At 38.8% G+C, this 22,418-nt stretch overlaps 1 protein-coding gene across 1 annotated transcript in view; it reads right to left on the bottom strand.

The window, feature by feature from the left end:
- Positions 1-240: 240 nt before the first annotated feature.
- SNCAIP (synuclein, alpha interacting protein) overlaps positions 241-22,418 on the bottom strand; it is a 26,277-nt gene continuing 4,099 nt past the window's right edge. Inside the window, exons 3-7 of the mRNA XM_010180522.1 lie at positions 18,461-18,630; positions 10,407-10,499; positions 6,863-7,919; positions 5,074-5,144; positions 241-406 (exon numbers count right to left, since the gene is read on the bottom strand). Of these exons, the coding sequence (XP_010178824.1) occupies positions 322-406; positions 5,074-5,144; positions 6,863-7,919; positions 10,407-10,499; positions 18,461-18,630 (1,476 nt within the window). The 3' untranslated portion in view covers positions 241-321. The remainder of the gene's footprint in view (positions 407-5,073; positions 5,145-6,862; positions 7,920-10,406; positions 10,500-18,460; positions 18,631-22,418) is intronic.

The following is a 22,418-nucleotide window of genomic DNA, read 5'->3' as shown; positions in this document are numbered from 1 at the left end:
AAAAGATATAAGACAATATATCCATGCAAGGCACAAAGTACAAAATGTGTTCTGTGGCCCAACAAACATTTTGGAGGTTGCCTGTGTCACAACAATTTTCAAATTGTTACGTTTCCTCATCCATGCCTTTCCATAGCACAGCTTACAAACAAGTTACATATACACATATATAATAAAAAAGTTTTGTGTATGGTCTAACTACTACAAATTAAGGCATCCTAATAGCAGCTGTTTTGTTGGTGAGGGGTATGTCTCATATTAGTGTTTCAAAAGGATACATTTCAGGTATTTCAAACAAAGTAAGAGATCATGAGATGTGGTTTAGAGGAAGAATTCCTGCAGCTCTGGCTCTTCAGTACTCTCTTGACTGTCAGATTTCCAGCTTTTTCTGTTCATGTCATCATGCCTGGAGAGAAAAAGAAGAAAATTATTTATGGTAACATTAACAATAAAGAGGGATTAACCTTGTGTTTGTTTACCCTGGTTTATTCCATGTGCAAGTCCTGAACTCTGAATTAATCTTTCTCCCTGGGCTTATTTCTCTAGACATATACTACACAAAATACTTTTTGTAGCTCCTCTTCTGAAATCAAAGCTGGAAATCAATGGGACAACGAGGAGCTTTTTAAGTCAAGGCATTAATTAGTACGCTGTCATAATGTTCAGGTTATAAAGGACAGAATGTCCAATAATTCCTTGTCCTTTAGGGAAAAGTACCATAACGATAAAAAGATCCACCACAACAAGCATTAGACATACCCTGTTTGTTTCTGACTCAAGCTGCAAGGGAATAATCTAGTCCACATTAATAATCATCAGGACGAAATACACACTTTCGGAAGGTGATTCATTTGACTTACTTTATATGTCCACTTAAGTAGAAGATGGTGACAAAGGCCATAGGAAAAGTAGCAAGCAGTAACTGTCTTTCTAACATAGGGCCTATATCTCTTTTAGCATTATAATTTAGGTAAAATCTCAATTAAAAACATTAAGATTTTATTAGATACACAAATAAGGATAATTTCTCTATAGTATGTCCTTATTTCTACACTAGAAAAACTTCAAAAAAAAGTAAAAAATCTATCTGTTGTGTATAAGACTCAAATGACAGCTTGTCAATTAAAGTAGAAAAATAAAACACTTATTTGTAAAACAGTTATATTTGTAACACTTAGTTTCTTCAGTGCCTTTCATGTGTTCTTGTTCTGAATCCCCAGTATGTTCCCTCTCTCTTCAGTTAATTTTCCAGCAGAAGGATTTTTGATTAAGCATCCAGCCCACAGCAACTGTCAAAAAGGTTCATAGGTTCATTTTCAGATATTACTGCTGAACAGTAAAACTCCTACAACACAGCCATAACTTACTGGTTTGTTGCTGGAAAGGACAGATACTAGCTCAAAAACTCATAGCAAAGGGCAAGAGTATATGTATAAAAGGTTTGCCTTAAACTCACATATTTGTGAGCCTGATTCTTGTAAACCAGAATAGCTTTTTTCCAGGCTACAATCACCACAAAGAAACAAACATCCCCATGAGACTGATACTCAGGACGCTTAGATAACCTTGTGGTTAATTCAGTATTTAACAGAAGCTGGCCTTCTCAGGGACCACAATTGCAGATCCTAATAAGAGGACATGAGAGATCATTTTATTTTAAAATCTCCTTAGTTCATCTAAATTACCGTTGTCACATACCCAAACCAAGAACAAAAGACACTGAATTGAGCTAGGGGAGGCAGAATTTGTAGGACTGAGTTTGAGGAGGTAAAAGAGGAGCACTTAACTTTTTGGCAATTAACACGCATTGCTGTTATCAATGGTATGTTTAGTGTTAACCATGGAGCTTTATTAAAGAATGCTTTCTAAGGCTAAGATAATTTGCATTAATTAACTGCTACGTAAGCTTAGACTTGCAGTGTTGAAAGACCCTATGGGTTAGTTCCCCATATAGAGGTTCACCAGGCACTCCAAAGACCCCATTTTGCATCTCTGCAGTTGCACTGTGACCTCAGAGAGGATAATTTTTAGCTAATGCATAAGTCATTTAAGTGACAATGCTAACAGACATGCCCATTACAACTGTCCCTGCTGATCTGAAGGAAATATATTACCAGTATTACTAATTACTACCCAAATGTCTAATATCTTCTGGCACCTGTGCCACCATAGAAATACTCAACATCCCCTCATTCAACAGGCACTGATGTATGATCATAGCAGTTCACAGTAGAATAATGGTAAATGGTCTGGGACAATGCCTAAATTACTTTCATACTGATTTTATACTTTACTAGTTTGAACCGTAGCTATTTTATTAAACATACAGATAAGCATCCTTTTTCTACAGTATATATTTGAAGTTGTAAATTAGCCATCGCTATGTCTGGCAATGGGATATCTGTTAGGTTAGATCCACTTACTATTTTAGAAGCATGCCCAGTTTACTATCTGACAGAAACCTGATGGTAGATTCTGCCGATTGCCCCTGATGTATGAACCAATTTATGCTGTTGATAGCTGCAGCTAATACAGGGCTTCATATTAATTTGGTGAGTTAGTGCTTACTTTAATGTACTGCAGATCTCAGTTGATATAAAGTGTGGGAAAGCACCATTCATTGGCATACATGTAAGATGAAAAAAACTACAAGCATTTGCTTGGAGTCATAATATGCAAGAAACTAGCCAATTCTTCCAAAAGATGAAAAATATCCCAACCCATACTACACATCCCAAATTTACTTTAGGGCCTTAAGAAAAATAGGATTAATACAATCCTCTACTGTGACCAATTTGAAAAAGTAAACTACAAAGTCTTGATGTACTTGGGTATTTTGAATGAAAAAGTAAAAGTAAATAACCAGAAGGTGAATAAAAATAAGCTGGAAACTGGTGGACAGGAATGTAATTTGACTGAAGGTAGATTTTGTGCAATGACTTCAGATTTCAGAAGATTATAATAAAATCCCCTATATAAGTAGGGTTTAGAGTTAAAATGGGTTTGGGAATGTGTCTGGAAATATAACGCCCAAAATAACCATCTACAAAGGTTTAAAACACCGAAGACTGCACTGTTTTCCAGACAGGTTCTTTTTCAGAATAGCTGTGAAATGGTAAATATAAAGTCTCCCCAGACCATCCAGGGAAAATTCAGACAGCATCCAGGGGCTTGTAGTGCATGTGATGGTGGTGTTCTTCTATTATTTAAATTTCATAGCTACAGGGCAGCACGCAGTGGAGTAATGACAGGCACCCATTTTGCCATTCAAAAATTGCAACACATACTAAAAGGCATCACAAGCTCTGAGAGGCTTCAGGTTTGTTTTCTGATTTCTCAAAAGCACGATACATTTTCCATTCTCATGTCATTTTTGGAAATCTCTTGCCACAGGCTTTGGCACACAATTTGCCCACTTCTGTCCTAATCTGTGGGTACAGTAACAGCCTTGTCAAGGTGCGCCCCTAGTGCACTCTGCTTCTTGTTTCCTCATCTCTGGTTTTCCATGTGCCCCACCACCATGGAGGCAGCTTCAGGACATGGTGCCTACAGGGATGGCCAGAAGTCCAGGCCCAACCCTCAACCTCCCAGCAGGTGACTGCAGCTCTGGAGCAGCAGCCAGATCTTCCCTGTCTCTCACTGGTTCTGGGGGAATCCCATGTTGCCAGGGATTTCACACACAAGAAAATTTATACTAGGCAATACCGAATTACATCTGGCTACATCCAGGAGATGGCTCTAACATAAAGATGATTAATGGTTTTGTGTTATGCTACTCTATGGTCTGGAGAGGCTGCTGAGTGTTTTCACTGGAGGCTGCCCACTGCTGCTCCCTCCCACTGCTGCTGTGCAGGCAGCTTTCTGTGCTGGAATTTCCCTCTTTGTCCTCAGGAGAGAATGAAACCTCTTGGAAACCTTACAGTTCTGTTTCTGGTTCCACATACACTGTGCCAATTCAGAGCAAGACTTCAATTTCCATTACGGAAATTGAGTTTTTAAGTATGGGAATGTCCTGGCATTAGAAAACAAGAGAACAAAAAAGATTTATTAGACATTTAGAAAAGACTAACTTGAAAGTAACTTAGGCTTCTGAACTGCAGAATGATTAGTTTATAATTTTCCCAGAAGTATCTTCAAATATATGATGTTGGTGCGAATAGCAATAGTTTCCAGGCTTAATGAAAAGATTTACATCTCAGTTTAACATAAAAAAATATCATCACAACAATCTGGGACTGCTGAGTTGAATAAAAATTATGGATAATTTTTACAAATAATTTGCTTACAAAATAAACACAAATTTTGTCAAATGTTTTTTTTTCCAACATGTCCTTAAGGGTGTTGAGGGACTGGTCTCTATCTGCCTGAATAGTCTTGATGGAACATGTCTAAATTAAGGAATTTGAACACAGTTAAAGTTATCAGACTTTTAAAAAACAGATTTAACTTCAAAGTCCGAGGAAGAGTAAAAAGCCCTTCCATTCACCACAACTCTCTGTGCTCAGCCATCCAGCCAGTTTTTGACCCATCAAAGCGTATGCCCATCCAAGCCATGCCGAGCTTACTGCAGGAGGGTTGGACTAGATGATCTTTAAAGGTCCCTTCCAATCCAATACATTCTATGATTCTATGAAAATTGGAGAGGACTGGACTAGAAGTACAGCATTCTAACTCATGTTCTCTGTACTCTCCATTTAGAGATGAACTGTGGTGTTTTTGCTTTCCCCATGAGAGGAAATTTAATTTCCATTCTCACCTGGTACTTAACTTTCAGTCAACAGGGGCTGAATACTTAGCCAAAGTGCACTACACTCCCTAGTGGATTTATGATTATGAATACTTTCTATTCTGGCTTGGAACTGAAACCCTGTAGCTAGTTCAATGGTGACATCAGCAGAAATCCATCATAAATTTCTGCTTTTCTAGGAGTTTAATCTCCATCTGTTCATCTATTTCCCTTCTTGTGCATCAATCAGTTCCAGTATTTCAGTTATGAATAAAGTTAGCAAACACATGCAATTTGAGAAAACAAAGCAACAGAGATGATAAACATCACCATGCATAAGCACATACCAAGCATAATTACACAGAAATTCTTCATTCAGCATGCTAGGAGAAAGACTGGTGTAGCTGAAGTAAGGACCCTAAAGAAGTACAACGTAACAGTTAAAGACATGCACTGAGCTCACCACATGCATAACATGGAAATCTATCAAAACATGCAGTCAAATAGCCATTACAACATTTTAACATTTCTTTTTCAGTTAGTACATGAGGCTGAATCTGTTACCTCTTTGAGATGCATGCTGTGGTTCTTTGGGTTGTATGATTGAAAATGTATGCTTTCCACAGTTTTCATGTAGGCAACAATGACATGCAAACGTTGCCTCTTCACAGAAAATATGTTTTACAGTGCAAGCATCAACACTGTTAGAATTACCTCATTCAACTCTTCAAATGTCTTAGAGAACCATGAAGACTGCACAGGTCCTAGAAATCTATCAGAATATCTTTGAAGACAGCCTGTTTCCTTCTCTGTCTCCATAAAATCTGAATCACTCTTTGGAAAAAAAATTGCCATTGTGCTATGAAAATACTTCTATGTTCAATTGGCCATTTGACTAGATGGTGCATGTCTTTCAAGGCTCAAATCAGTACTTCATGCTGTGATTCTGAGTACACTTTAATAAATGCAGTCCCACTTCAATTTCGCCTATTAGATCTCATTTGATTTTTTTCCATTCACATTCTGCTACAGCATTACTGTTCTAGTAGTACCCATTACTATGGACTGCTCACTGTTTCCCAGTTCACACTTTCCACTGTTTATTTTCCATGCTCATTTTGCTTCCTCTGTGCCTAAGATTTTCCTGTGTTTTTCTCCCATTACCTTGTCATAGTTTTTTACACTATATAATTCATTATTCTTCCTCCGCCTCTTGGCCTGTTTTATGTTCCTTTTTTCATTTTGAAATTATTCTTTTGCCTCATGTCTTTCCGTCCACCCCTTCCCTCCCACTTTGTCTTCCACTAATGATTAAATCATCTACCTTTCCCTCTCACTCAACTTCTTCATTGTATCTCCAGATGCTCACACTTCTCTCTGCTCCACAAACAAACTGTGCTCCCAGTATTTCCCACTTTCGCCTCTTTCATTCAATACCTTTACCTTTATCTTGGAAGATACATTTGTTCAAAGCATTTTCTCCTTCCTTTCAGACAAGAGACCCAGCCTCCTCCTAACTGGAGACATGTCTCTTTCTGCCCCAGAAAGGGCACTCTGTTGACTGCAGAGAAGGGATGATCTGGATCCATGACATTTTGATACAGATCAGCCATATACTCTGCCACAAGAAAACTTTTGTGCTGTCAGGAGAAAGGAGGCAAAGACGGCTGAGTGCTGACAGCTTCAAGACTTAGAGGATGGCTGTAGCTCCCGCAGAAGTAGGAAGGACTGTATCTGCTATTTTTCCTCTTTGTATTCTACCACTTATTTGTATTCTGTTTGCCTAATCAGTCTTGGCCATAGAACAAGACAAGGCTAGTCCTTCAGTTATTTACTCCTCAGAAATCCCATGGATTCAAGTGTTACATTCTAATTGTATGACTTATCACTCAGAGCAAGATCAAACATAATTTGAAGAATCACATCTCTGTGGAAAGTTTTCAACACAGAAAAGGCGAACTACGTGCACTAAGAGCATGGACTCTGTACATAAGCAATACCTGCTACTCCTTGAAAAGAACTTGAAAAAGCATTTGTGTGCATTCTTTTGCTATAGAAAGGCAGGAAGAAGAAGGTGTCAAACTTATTCATTACTTAAAGAGAAAAAAAAGGCCCTTCCTCCTTTCATGCACTCACTGGCTTGTTTCTTCCTTTTGTGGGAGCTGCTGGATTTCCCTTGCTGTCTGCTGTCTTCCTTCCTAATGAGGTAAAAGGCAGCATTGAGGAGGTTTTGATCAAGTTTGCTGTTTGACAGTTGTTGTTGTTATTTTGGTTGCCACTTAGTGTCTCCATTATGGAACGAAAGGTTCCAAAAGGCCTTTTCAGCTGATCCCCTGTTGGCTCCCCAGAGCTGGGTGGAGCCCGCACGAGTCCTTTGCCCCGGTCTTTGTCCTCATTTAGTTCTGACTCTGCTAGCTCCACCTGCACCACAGGCTCCTCAAAAGTTACTCGGAGTTTCAAATTTTGGGAGGTTTTGCGCTTTGAAGATGGAGACTTGAGAGCACTCTTAGGGCTGGTGGCAACCTTGTGAGCAGCAGCACTGTCCATGCTGGACAGGGAGTTGTCTCCACAAAACTGGCTCTGAGGTACAGTACCAGACTGACATGGGCCTTCATTATCCGGATCGCTACTCTCTGAAGTAGGGGAAGAACTGTGGCCATCCACAGATTTAGAGACCCTGATACCAAAAGGGAAGCGGCGTCCTGCTGTGGAAGTGTGTTTCTTAATCATCAGGTGCAAACTCTCTGTGGTCTCAACACTCTCCACTATGGGCTGAGGCCTTGGTTTGTCAGTTCTTTTCACAGTGGTGTTCTTATGGTCCTCAGAATTAGCTGTGTCTGTGTCAGATTCGCTGAGTGACCTCTGCATCAGTTGCCTCAGTCTGGCTAACTTCAGCTCCCTTTTCTCTGGCAAAATCTTCTTCACATTCTTGGAGGATGCATGAACATCCTGAAATTCCAAAGTCAGCTTTTCCTGCACACAGACATTCTCAGAGATTTCCTTCCCCAGCAACTGGCGTAAGATGTTATCTGAGTCCTCATCTTTTATCTTGGCTCGAATGTGACTAGAAGTTCCCAAGCTGCCAAGAATCTGAATCCCTTCTTGGGTGTTCAATTTACTTTTTGGTGGAGACAATTCATCTATCTCAGATGGTTTCCACTGGGGTTTGCCAGAAGCAGGGGATGATGGTGAGCTTAAAGAAAAAAAGAGGAGGAAATACCACAGCCAAATTAATGCACATATAATATGTGAAACTGCCATTTCCAGTGTACATGCTTGCCTCAGCTTATTGTTACTTTTCTTCTTCAGCACTACTCACATTGAATTCATTACTACGATGCCACAGCAAAGATTACACAGAGAAGGAGGTAACCCTGCTTCCACTCTTAATTAGGATTTGAGTCTCTTCACTTTCTCTTACAAAGCAAACTTAAAATAAAAACTTAGAATGGCTATTTCAATGTCAAAGATGACTTTCTGAGGAAAACTTTAGAGAAAGTACTGTTTCCTATTTGTGGGAGTTGACATGTCTTAAAAGGCAAAAAAACCCCCATAAGGCCAAATGCCTACTATCCAAGTCACATCACAATACAAAACTAGCTTATTCTAAATACTTCAAAAGCACCAGCTCCTTGCATAGCAACAACTTCATAAATCTAAACTTCATCCGGTATTAATAATAGCCACATAGGACCACATAAAAAGTCAGGGCCATTTGCTCTCAAAACCTTTTCAGATATGAAATACTGAAAAGCATGAGAAAGGTGACATGAATTTATTTATTATTATTGGAATAATAAATTAAATTTAGAACACAGAATGTTATACAGCGAGGAAACAGTAATCTCAAGTAAGTCTGATGTGCAAAGAATGTAAATTACAGAGAACATTTCTTTCCCCATGACATATGCCAGAGCTCCTAATACTCCACATTCTCATTTTAAACCACTTTTCCTCTAAGCAGGGGTAAGGTGACAAAATTAAGATTGGCGTGAGGCAGTGAATTCACAAACTTTGTTTCTTTTTTCACAAGCAACTTATAATCTGATGAGTCCATAGTTCTTACAGTGTACCAAATTTACATGCCTATACTGGCCACCTCATCTTCAATTCATTTTACACTTTTTCTTCCATGGCAAATTGAAACAGACACTGAAGAATATACATGTATCTACAAAACACATTCCTAGTAAAAGGGATAGGTTCTCTTGGAATTGCTACTGGTGCCTTGAGTGATGATAATATCCACAAGGGAGTTTTAGTTAGAAGGAAAAGTAGTAGCCAACTATGAAATAAAATAACCAAAAAGATGCTGAAAACTACCCTTTTACAGGAATAACGAATGATGAGAGATCTGCTCTCACCTGATCTTATATGATACTGAAAGTAAAATGGTCCTGGTGCTCACCAGTACTCAGATGCAAGACCACCTGGAAAGACCAGTCAGCAAAAATCACAAAAACCAAATAAGCTGGAAGACAGCATTTGGTACCACTGTCCTTGTTGAGCTGGCAGACAGGGAAAACAATAACTATGATTCTAAAAAAAAAAAAAAAAAGAAAACAGTTTTTTCCAGTTTGGTTTTCTACTTCAGCAGGAGTTTGGAGCTTACAGCCCTTTCCTAGCTGAATTTTCTTTACACAAATGTATCTCCAGTCCCAATGTCTTTGTTATCCACTTCTGTAACTATTTAACTTATCTGAAACATTGACACATGACATTCAGGGACTTGAGAGTCTGTGAGAATGGAAAAAAAGCAGTCAGCGATCCTATAAGTTCATACTTGATGACTCAAAGACTCACAGTCATTTGACTATCAACGCCTGCAGAAGCTTTTATGGTGGCTTTATACTTTAACATATATGTAGCTCCCTAACAAGTCTGAAAACAGAAGTGCTGTATATGTCTTCCAGAGAGGAAAATTGAATTAGAAGGTAATGATAAACTGAGTCCTATTTGCATTGTGTGTTACTTAATTCCTTTCAAAGTCTTCTTCAGATTACTATAACAGAGAATTAACGTGCTTGCTTGACTTCTGTGCATCACACTGGAAGTCTATGGCAGAAGCCAGAGAGATATGTTAGCAGATTCCAGCTCCAGTCCTCTCCCTTTAATTCCCTCCTCTTTAATTTTACTCAGTTTGTGTCTATTTCTGGGACTTTTGACAGGATATGTAAACAATACATAAAGTTTCTGGAGTTTTGACTTTTTATACAAGCTACTGCATGCAAATGATTTAATGAGCACAAGGAGTCTTATTAATCTGAAAGCAAGCTTTGTTGGAAATTGAATTCATTAATTAGTGCTGCCATTAGCATATGGTGGACCACCACCACAAGGTCAAACTTTACAACTTTCCCAGGGGTTTCTGGGATCCTCTGCTATTCATCTCATACAAAATAATTCTATTCCACTGTAAATCTGATTTTCACTCTTCTGGGAAACAGGCATTATTAATTTCATATTCTAAACTTCCCATATTTATACAACATTACACACTGTCAAATTCTAGAAGCTTAGCTTCAAGCTCACAAGGTAAAAAAACACATTTACTTTAGAAACACATATGTTTACCTAACGGAACACATCTACTATTTAGACAGGTCACAGCTTCTCCTGATAACTGATGTACCATGAAACTGTGCAAATCTATGCTGCAGCACAACTCCAGTCACCTTACCTTGGGGACATGGGCAGTGACTTGCCCTCTGACCGCTGGGCTTCTAAAAGCTGCTGGAGTTGGGTTTGTAACGTCACACGTTCCACTGTCTGCCTGCAAGAAGATGTAAGACTGTTTATCTAGAATTATAAAACTGTCAGCATTAAAATGCTACAGGATAACTGCTACTACCCATTCAACTTTGTATTCAAAAAAGAAGTCCTCTTCATCTATACTTTACAAAGTAAATAAAAAGACAAATTTTAAATAAAAGCACAAACAGACATTTTGTACTTATCTTTGAATCACTGTGGACATTTTGTGATCACTGTACAAGACCAACTGGGATTATTTGTAAGAGATTATTTATTATATTTCATATAAGAGCAAGTGTGGAATCACAAGGAGCAGTTCATTGGAACTGAGCGACCCTCAGAAAATAATAGTCCAGAAACAAATATACGGCAGAGAAAACTTCAGATCACTTTGTTTTTACTTGCTTGTGTAAAGGAAGAGGAAAGGGATACAGGAAGAAGTCACTTCCTACGTTTGGTGGATGGCTTTTACATAGCTAAACAATAGCTCAGAGAACTGCTCTCTCCTTTTCTATCTGCAAATGTACTCTTTTCTATCTGCAAATGTACTCAGAGAAGAGCTTTTTCCCAGTGGGAAGGGCTGCTCCAGTCTTCAGTTGCAGGATGGAGCTACGTATGACCTCTGTATATTCAGGAGGGTAGGAAAAAACACATCTGCTTGCTGCCCAACCTTACTAAACACGTACCTATGCTTTGGACCCACCTTATACTCAGTAGTGCTGTACCTACCTCAGGCTTTCACTTTCAGTGTTGTGTTGTGATCTACACTGCTATGTAAATAACTTCAGAGACTAATATTTAAAAAATTATAATAGTGGGTATAAATTGTTAGTAATATGAAGGTGACATCCCTACTAGAAACTCCATCTATCATAGAACTGTAATCACAATCTCTATTGTCCTGCTACATACTTAATTCTATAGGAAGGACTCAGTTGAACAAAACAACCTGTAAACCTTCAAGTAGTTCTACAAAAAAAGAAAGAATAAATCAATTTGCCCCAGAAAGTTACTCTCCCTCTCCCAGCTCCCATTCAATTTAGACCTTCCATTCTAACATCAAAACTCCTTTTGCTTGTTGACCACCAGAGATAATAGTCAATGATGTTTCGTGACCTGTAAGTTCCAGTTCCTCTAAACACAACACAGACATAATTATTGGGAAGCTACCAGAAAACAAAAGACTTATAGCTTTTTGTTACTGTACATATGGTATCTTTCACCTGGAATACAATAGATACATTTGGTTTTATTCCCACATAGTGATCAAATGACCCTGTGAAAATGACTTTTTATCTGCCTCTCCCAGGCTCTGCTTCTGTTGCTATAGATGTAGTATGCTTTTATTACTTTTATTACTTTTAGTACTTTTATTCTTGTTGGATCTGCAGAACTAATTCAGTTCTCCACCAGAGAGCTGGACTCTTTCCTAGCTTGCAGGCCATCAGCAGAAGAGTTAGCTGAGTTCCAAATGCAGTCTTTGTAACTGGCAATGTCAAAGCCAGAAAGAATCCAGACGACTTTTTATACTAGGGGTTGTACTTGCAGGGCTAGCAGAAGACAAACACTTTTACTTTGAACATAGCAGACTGGATCTGAAAAGTGCTACAGAAATAAAGATGGGATCTTGACATGCTACCTTGCCGTCACATTTTCCAATACAACCATGCTTTATGTAGATTCTGTCTTCCTTTAGTTTTTCATCTTCCTTCTTCTTGCCTACACACTTCCTTAGAGTATTTTAAAATTACTCCTACCATCTCTCAGCTTTGGCTTATATTGCAACTCCCTCAATATTGTTTTTTAAGAACCAGGGAAATTTTTACTTGAGAGTAGACTGTGATGCAATTTATGTTTTATTTGCCTTTTATGCTTCCTTCAACTTCAATTTCTAAATATCTAAATAATGTTGCTAACAGCTTCTTATGCTTTTAGCTTTAATGGGAATCTCTGACACCTCTTCTGTCGAGTCAATGTTCGCATTCCACTTTATTCCATTTTATTGTGCTAAAAGAATTAGAGTTTCCTCCATTTTCACAGTTAAAGTAGTTGGTAAATAGCTTACAGAAACCCACACATTTTGCCAGCACTATCACTTAAGTTATGTAACACAGATGTATATATTGAAGATAACATTGAAAACAAGGGGTCATAACTTCTTGGAATAGCAGTATTCTAACTATAAAAACCAGATAGATTTAGGAGGCAAGACCACTGTAGCTTCAGGGGTAAGAGTTTCTAATTAATTTATAATATTTAATGCCCAAATTCTGAGGCTCTTAGCTTAGACAGTCTTGCCAGTAAATAATATGTAAGGGCCCTTCTGTGACTACTTAGACAATTGTGGACCCCAGCTACCTTGCAAAGAAATCAGGAAGTATGATCAGCATAAATGAACAGGCTGAGGCACTGTGGTGCACTGAAGTATCTTTCATAGTAATGTTGCCTTAATTCTCCATTTTGTGTCGCATAAAACAAGAATAGCCACTCTATAAAGCAGAAAATAAAACAGCCTAAATAAGTAAAAAAAAGATTAACATCGTAAAGTTAACACTAGGTTCCTTACTATATGTCTATATAACACTTAATATCACAAAAAAAAACCCCAAACCAAAACAAAACCCACAAACCAGCAACTTGCACACACCTTACCATACCACTACAATATTTTTTTAAGCAGCTATTTTTACAGCTATTTCTGTGAAGATTCAGGAAAATAATGGCTTTTGTTTACAAGACACAGAAAAGTGGTGGCAACGGAGGATATTAAACCACTTCCTCATCTTCACAGAATAATAAGACAGTTTTCGTTGGAAGAGACCTTAAAGATCAACCAGTCCAACACCCTGCCATGGGCAGGGACACCTTCCACTAGACCAGGTTGCTCAAAGCGCTGTCCAACCTGGCCTTGAACACTTCCAGGGAGGGGACATCCACAACAGTGCTTCACTACTTTCAGAGTAAAGAATTCCTTCCTAATATCTAATCTAAATCTAACTTCATTCAGCCTGAAACCATTACATCTCATCCTATCACTACATGCCCTTGTAAAAAGTCCCTCTTCAGCTTTCTTGTAAGCCCCTCTTCAGGTAGTGAAAGGCTGCTATAAGGTCTCCCTGGGGCATCCTCTTCTTCAGGATGAACAACTCTCTCCACCTGGCATCACAGGAGTGCTGTTCCAATCCTCTGATCATCTTCATAGCCCTCCTCTGGAACCGCTCCAACAGATCAGTGTTCTTCTTATGCTGGGGGTCCCAGAGCTGAACGCAGTAGTCCCAAGTGGGGGTCTCATGAGAGATGACTAGAGGGGGAGAATCACTTCCCTCAACCTGCTGGCCACGCTTCTTTTGATGCAGCCCAGGATATGGTTGGCTTTCTGGGCTGCAGGTGCACACTGCTGGCTCATGCTATGCTTCTCATCAACCAGCACCACCAAGTCCTTCTCCTTTCAATCCGTTCTCCACCCAACCTGTATTTGTGTTTAAGATTGCCCTGACCCAGGTGCAGGACCTTGCACTTGGCCTTGTTGAACTTCATATGGTTCACACAAACTCACCCTTCCAGTCTGTCCAGGTCCCTCTGGATGGCATCCCTTCCCATCAGCGTGTTGACTGCACCACCCAGCTTGGTGGCATCTGCAGACTTGCTGAGGGTGCACTTGATCCCACTGTCCACACCACCGAAAAAGATGGTAAGCAGTGCCGGTCCCAATACTGACCCGTGAGGAATGCCACTCATCACTGGTCTCCATTTGGACATTGAGCCATTGACTGCAATTCTTTGAGTGTGACCACCGAGTGGTCCATCCGTCAAGTCCATGTCTCTCCAATTTAGAGACAAGGATGCCACGCGAGGCAGTGTCAAATGCTTTGCACATAGTGTCAAATGCTTTTCTTCATCTTTTGACTTGTGGTTTGCTTTGAATTCTGTCTGGCCTGAGATTTTGGCTTGGTAGTGTATCAAAAAGACCAACAAGCATCTCATTCAAAAATGTAGGGCAGTGCATTCAGTGCATACACAAAGGTAGGACAGTGCAACCCTTTGGGAATGCAGGTAGAACGGTCTGTCATCAAGCAGCATTGTAAAAGAAGTCTAGGGAAACATTAATTTAATGTCATTAATTCTGATTTGGTCTCTTCAGGCCAGGGAAGCCCAAACAATACAAGTTATTACTGCAAAAGTCATCAGTGCTAAAAACCATATATTTGTGCAGGTAGGAATTTTCTACAGTGGCAACTAAGTTTTTTTTTAGGCAGATTATATCAGTGAGGGAATAACTAAGATTGTAAGATGTATGGAGACCTCAGGAATTCAAATGAAAGCAAATATTTTGTATAGACTCTGTGAGAAACTAATGGTACATGGCTAATGGCTAAAAATTTTGTTTACTTCAGAAAGACCTATTAGATTGATTAGAGTTCTATAATTAGCAAAAGATGCAAACCAAAGCTTTATTTTAAAGCCAGTAACACCAGTAGTTTGCTGCCACTTTCCTTTTTACCTATGGAAAGAAACGCTTGGTTCCTTCTCTCTTTTGGGGAAAAGTCTCAGTTAGTCCTCTTGTAAAGATCTGATGAAACATTTGTAGTTATCACTTTTTTCCTTTTAAATATAAAGCCTTTTCTCGCTGAATGAAGACTCAGACCCAACTCAAAAGTTTTTGCGATACTCCTCTGTATTTGTCACCTCGGCTGCTTTGGATCACAGAACTGAAAGATGTGAAGACTCTGGCAAAATGTGAATTTCATGGTTTTCCTTTTGTGCCCTCTTTACAGGAACGGTTCCAAAGATTGTGATGGATTGAGATAACCTCACACCTGAACTGCTCTGTGTTGCCTTGATCACTGGAAGAGCTCATAAAAAGAGAATTAAAGATGACACTTCCTTTTTTGGTTTAGGACCTTTGAAGATAGGTCTTGCTAGATGCTCATCTAAGACAGTTTCTGTGCTGTTACTCTTCTTGGACAGTATCAGCCATTCCAGTTTTCCTGTAGTTAGGTACACAGATCGTTATCAGAGGGAGGCTCTTATCCCTGGCTAATAAAGCACCCAGAATAAAAGAAGAGTTCATGACCAGCTCATGTTTACAGCAGTTGAGGGAACATGGGGAAGCATATAAGGGTTTTCTGTGCTGATATTGACTATTCAGGTAATCCATCATGATACAATAATAACTCCTTTGTTTCTACAAAAATGTCCATTAACACCAGCAGAAGTAGGTGGAGAAAATACAGGAAAGTCAGCTCAGCTGCACAGGTTGGAGCTATTCCTATGTAACAGCAATTTGAAGTTACTTAGATCATAAACCAGAATTCCATCTGTTGCCATCAGGAATAATGCTTTCAGGATCTTCAGATGTGGTATAACCAAAGATTTCTCCTGCTATTCTAGAGGCAAAGCCCCTTGAGAATCTGTCCCAGGCATATATACCTTCCTTGGATTTTTATGCTGGATGTGGCTGCAAAACAGGGCAATAGTTTTCTTCCATCATTCCCTCTGGCTCTTGAGCATGGGCTTCTGTCCATTGCTTCTATCAGAGCCGCTCACATTCTGAGGCTTGCAACCCAAATAGCCATGCAGAAGCTGTTCTTTCAAGTAGAAAACAAAATATTTCACTGCCTCAGTAAACTGCAACAAGGTTGCACAGGAGACTCACATCACTTCGTAGAAGAGGAAGAAAAGGCTGCTGCAGCACTCACTGGAGCTAAATCTGAAGCCTGAAAAAAAAGGCTGCTGAAGGGAAGCAGATTTAACTCCAGCTGAGACAAGCAAAGGAACCATCAGGAGACAGATAAAAATCATTTAAATTTCTTCCTATGCATGCAGTCTGTGAAATGACAGTACAGGAGACTTGGAAAAGTGTTAATGGTTTTGTCAGGGAAGTCAGAACAGGACTATTTCTATGGAGGTAAACAGCCTGCTGATGGACATAACAAGTCTTTCCATATGAGAAGTAACACTTATATCAAGTACTGGGTGAGCACTGATGAGAATTGAAACAATGAGAATCTGTAGTTGCCATTTCTACTTCCTGGTGTGTGCAGATTTTTTTCTGCTGATTTATGGGGAAAATAAAATCCATTATATAGTGAGGTAAGTCAGGTGCTAATGCAGGCTACTCAGGAAATACCCTATGTTCTGCTTTTTCCTTTATATCAGCTGATACGTTTATTTTAGTATTTGTCAGTAAATGAATCAACTACAAAAGATCTAGTACTTTGAAATGTCTAGTTAACATTGTCGAAATGTAAAATTAAGAAAACTGGGAAAATTACAATAAGTAATCAGTTCACTGATTGTATTTATGAGACTACAAATGTAAAAGAGGAGTGAAGATATCACAAAGAGAAAATGCCTTTGTAATATAAAACTTAGAGGTATAACCATAAAAATAAGTATACTTCAAATGCAGCAAGGTATTCTGTAATGACAGAGAAGACAGCTACTACACATTCCTTTTGCTGCAAAAATAGTACAAAATAGATATTATACAAAAAGGGTGAATTGACAATGCACATAATTTTTACCTTTATTTTTAAGACAAGAAGTTTGAAACTAAAAAATGTATCACTGTAATGGGTTGGCCCCAGCCAGCTACCAAGCATCCACATAGCGGGTCTCTCACTCCCCCTATCCCTCAGTGAGATGGGGGCGTAAAATAGGAAGAACAAAGGCAAAGGAGCTCGTTGTTCAACATAAAGACAGGGAGATTACTTACTAATTACTGTCAAGGGCAAAAGCAGCTCAGCTTGGGGAATTTAACTTAATTCATCACCAATTAGCATAAATATTTCGTTATTGATTCAGGTATTGGGAAACTAAAAGAGAAAGACATCTAAAACACCTTCTTCCACATTCAACTTCACTCCCAGGTTCATCTGCACTCCAAGCTTCTCTTCTCCCCTATTTTCAGGCTTCAGTTCATACACATCTCTTCCCCTCTTGTCATCACTGCAGGTTACACCCAATATTTTCAGTGAGGCAACAAGCAGCACTGGTCAGAGTTTGTGTGTAGTGTTAGCTTTTCTCTGCTGCTCCTTCCTTCTCACTTTTTCCTGTGCTGTAGTGTGGGTTCTTTACAGGCTGCAGTCCATTCAGGGAAGCACTGGCTCTGATGTAGGCTTATCCAAGGGCTGCAGTCCTTTCAGGGGGTGTACCTGCTCTAGCATTGGTGCTCCATGGTCCATAGTCCCTTTGGGGGTGTGCCTGCTCTACCGTGGTGTCCTCTAAACACAGGATTGACAGAAGCCATTTTCACGGCTTGTGGTAGCTGACAAGCTCTTGATCATTTACCTAAGTTGGAACAATGCTAGGTCAGTGTCAATGGTTTCTAAGAGTCTTATCTTATGAGCCTATTGACATGCCAATTCACAGTAACTGCACTTACAAGAAAAGTAAGGAATTGCATAAATTCATGTTTCAAAATAACAGGCTCTTTAGAGAATGTTTATTGAAGACCATACTAAAATACTAAAACCAGCTCCTACGAATTAAAAACAGAATAAAAGGTATTTCCTGAGTAGCCATTATGTGCTTTGGTGACCTTCTAAGGCCAAAAAAAGCCCTCCAACTACTATTTCCATTATTCGTCTCAACATCAACACCTAGCACTGTAACTGGGAAGAGCCACTTACTGTATATAAAAGCATGCTATGCTAACAGAAATCATGATCAGCAACGATGCGATCCCAAGTTATGCCAGGGAAAAAGGAACCGAGTTGCTCCATACATACCCCTTTCCACTCCCACTCCCATCATCTATGTTCACATAAAACTGCCACAAAGACAACAGCCAAAAAACTGAGCTGCTAAAGGTGAAGGAGCACATGCTTGAGAGCAGGAAAGAGTAGAGAAATAACATAGAAATATGACTTGAAAAAATCATATATAAGAAGCATAAAATAGACACTGCTAATAAATGGAAGATAGAACAGGGTATTGTTTTAAGAATAATCTCTCTGCTAATAATGAAACACTTACTCCTTCAGCTGTTTAGTTAGCTTGACAACCTGAGAGGCCAAGGACATACATGTCTCCACAACTACTAAGTAGCGGGAACACATGGTGTGCCCGTGTCGCTCAGCACTTTGTGAGGGTTTCTCTCCCACATGGTTTTGGATGGTGACATTTGCTCCGTATTCAACCAATGTCTGTGAAAACACAAAAGGAAACATTGACAGGTGTAAGTATAGAACTCTGCTGTGACTTCTAGTCAACCACAGAAATGGCTGGATGCAAAGCATTCTTGAATAAAATGCTTGAAAATGTTGGTTTAAGCTGATCATTATTAAAAATCCGTCACTGACAAGCCTGTATGCAGCTTGAACTCAAAACATGTACCACTAAAATCTGTCACTCAGGTGCAAGGGTAACACAGAAGAGTGAGTGGTGGTTCAGAAGAACTACAAAAAGACTGTATTCTTTCTTCCTCTTCCCTTGTAGTTCTACTAAATTTGTTTTCTCTTAATTTGCCTGTACAGCTCAGAATGACTTGTAGCATTCATACAGTGAATGGGACCAACAAATGAAAACAGAGAATTTACATTTAGGCATCTACTGATTCTTTCTGAGCCACAGTAATAAACTTTTTCAGATGCATCTGTCTATGCATTAGTGAACACTGTGCTAATTTTGCACATGGTAGACCTAGAAAATGAGACACAGGCTAATGCAATTAAAGGGAAATTTGTACTAGATAACACCAGGGTCCAGGGCAGTGTGAACACGTTGCTAGCCAGTTTACAGAAGGTGGTGATGAGCTGTAATGGCTTACCAGGTCTGGTATCTGCTGTTCTTAGGCTTTCTGCACTGCAAGGCATTGCAACAGACCCTTAGAATTTCATTTTAGAAAGTCTTTGCTACAGTATTTGCTGATTCCTTTTGTGGTTTAGCACTCAAATTCCTACCACAGCAGAATCCCTGAGTTTAAAACACTCAACACAGCAGTCTCAATGTCCTGATTCCTTAGCCAAGTGATGTTTGGATACAAAAAGTATGTCAGATACTTTCCAACAACTCCTTTAGATCAGACAGGCAGAAATCTATTTTTGCAGAAAGAAATCTGCAGTGACTTTTTCAAATTTTGTTTTGTTTTGTTTGTGTTCTGTTTTTATTTTATGCTGAAAGAAGTCTCATTGCTTTGCACTTGCTTGTTTACCCCATATTTTCTTTTAAAGAGACACTTAAATATGTGTCAGCTTTTAGCCTTTAAGAAAAATAATGGTATATACTCTAATATATATGCCTGTGTTACTCACAGTACTAGCGGAGAACCCTAGCTTGTTGTTGGAGAACTGTCCAGGTTGTAAGCACGACATTTGAGTTACCTCTGGGGCTTGAACCCAGAGCATTGTAAGTGCAAAAGAAGTTCTGTCAGGCTGACCTCAAGACATCTAATAACTAAAACAAGAATTGAGACCAAGCCTTCACTCTTTCTAATCTGTTTGTAATAATTAGTGTTACGCACTATTCGTTTTACTGGAGAGCCTAGAATAAGACCTAAGTGTTCTCACCAATGTTCAGACACATATTGTTCACAGTACTTTGGTAAAAATTCTGAATTCTGTGGCCTGAGCTCTTGGTTAACTTATCCAAGCAGAGCTGGTAAGCCACTGAGGACTGGAGTGGTCTTGTTGACTCACAACAGTAGGCACAGAGACCTTCACATCTGCTGACACAAAAAAGGAATAGTGGTCTATCTGGTCTAGTAAATCTATACAGAGAGGAATCTTACGAAGTCTTGCAGTGCATCTCATGTCAATACATTTGGTTTAATCTGCCAATGCAGTAAATAAAGTAGGAAGAGTTATGAACCTGCAGAAGGCAATTTTATAGTTTGGAGCATGATAGGACGGCCACCTGCTCACAAACACAGTGAACAAGAGGGCTGGGGAAACACTGAGAGCCTGTGACCCTCTGTCTTTTGTACTGTTACTTATAATCCCCCTGTCTCCTTTACGGCTTCTTTCTTTTTACCAGATAATTCACTGTACGTTATTTAAAATTAAAGTATAAGCTCACTGCGCAGAGGACTTCTTTTGTTTCACAGCACAGTGAAACATCAACTACATTTAAGACTGTGAGGTGTTAATGAAGTGGCATTATTAACATTGTGTATTTTTGTTGTCATTAGGTATTTTCATTATTTAGTTTTCATGGCTTTGTTTCAACACAAAACATTTGTTGATTTATATATTCATCTATAATAAAATAATCTTGAGAATTCTAAGCCATTCTTCACAGGGAAAGCAGGGCTATTCTCTTTCTGGTTTAGTTTTATCCATGAGAACAGCCTGCAGATGTCACCACTGTTCAAAATAATCTACTCTCATTTCTCCTTCAAATACATTGTACATCTTGATGAGGCACTGTTGAGTTAGCAATCCTAAGCACACACCCTCACACAATGGTTCTCCCCACTACTAAATCACAAACATTTCTTCTATCCACTTTTTTCCAACTGATCATCGCAACTGTCAATATATATAAATATTATATATCAATGTAAATAAATATAACTGTCAATAATATAAAAATATTCCACAATAAAAAACAGTAGATTTAGCATGGATGTGATGATGTTTATTTTATTCTCACAGGAGTTTGTATAGGGACAATATCTGGCATCTTTAAAAGAAAGGCATGTCTCATCAATTAGAAAACGCAGATGGTTGGGTCCTCCAAATCTATTTGACTCTGGTCTTTTCAAGTCTACTAATTCAGCTCAACTATCACCTGGTTTTATTTCTTTACTGTGTAAGACTCTCAAATTGGAGTTATGTTTTCTCTGTGTCCAGAGAATATATAAATAGACTGTTATAATAATACTAAGCAGCTTTGCATCTGTAGATTCAGCATAACAGTGTGCACAAAAACATTCAGCTCTCTGAAGGGGTTAGCTAATGAGAACCGATTAGCTGTATTTCTTCTAGGCTTGAACTAATACTAATCTATATTTGCAGTGGCCTAAGAGATGCTGTGGATCAGTTCATGTATGGTAACAGGTTTAACATGTTTACTGATACATATCTGAGCACTCAAACTCTGAGAAATACTACTCCTTCTTAGACATGTTTTCCTCCCCTTGATTTGACTTGATCACTTTGATTTCTATCTCTTGCCTTTCTGCCATGTGGCTATTTAGTCTTTTCTCTATTCTTTCCCAATTACTAATTTGTTTCTCAAATACATTTCTACAATCTCCTGGAATAATTTTATTACTATTTCTTCTTCAAACAGCTTTCACTCAAAATGCCAACAACACTAAATACTGAGCCGTACTCCTGTGACCAATGGTTCTAGTAACTTTGATGGACAGAGAGTACATACGCAATTCAACGCAAAGTTGAGATGCTTCACCTAGCCACTCAGTTCAATCCTATAGCTTTTTTAGTATGTCTGCATTGAACACTGGTACAGAACAGAGGTATCCAAACTCGTTTATTTGGATCTGGTTCCCAAAAGTACTGTAGCTGTGTAACTCTTCTCAGCAGGTCAAATTAGTCTTTTCAGCAGCCCTATACAACAAAACTATATTGCTTTTAGTGGCCAAGTTGATCCATTGAGAACTAGTTCACATCACCATCATACTGCATTGTTTAGCATAGATACATCCGAAGATTAAAAGTCTGGAAAGGATGGTTTATTTAAGGTGGAAATCCTTCAACATAGAAGAAACTTATCTGTTAGACTTCCCATAAGCTGAAGAGTTACAACTATTGATTGGAAAAAGAAACAGAAGGAAAATATCAGAACAGTAAGAAGAGTACACGTATCTACACTGTCTGCCACTTTGTAACATAAAAACATACATATTAGCTACTTAAGTATCAACAATATAATCGTATTTTCTTCTTGCAATACAACAGTTACTTTAGGTTAACAACAGCATAATTGAAAACAGAATCCAAAACCCAGCTTTTTAGTACTTCAGTCTAAG

This window comes from Mesitornis unicolor, unplaced genomic scaffold (assembly GCF_000695765.1).
Source record: "Mesitornis unicolor isolate BGI_N332 unplaced genomic scaffold, ASM69576v1 scaffold15463, whole genome shotgun sequence".
In the NCBI taxonomy this organism is placed as follows: domain Eukaryota; kingdom Metazoa; phylum Chordata; class Aves; order Mesitornithiformes; family Mesitornithidae; genus Mesitornis; species Mesitornis unicolor.
The sequence above is the reverse complement of the archived record's forward strand: the minus strand, read 5'-3'. Positions and strand labels throughout refer to the sequence as shown.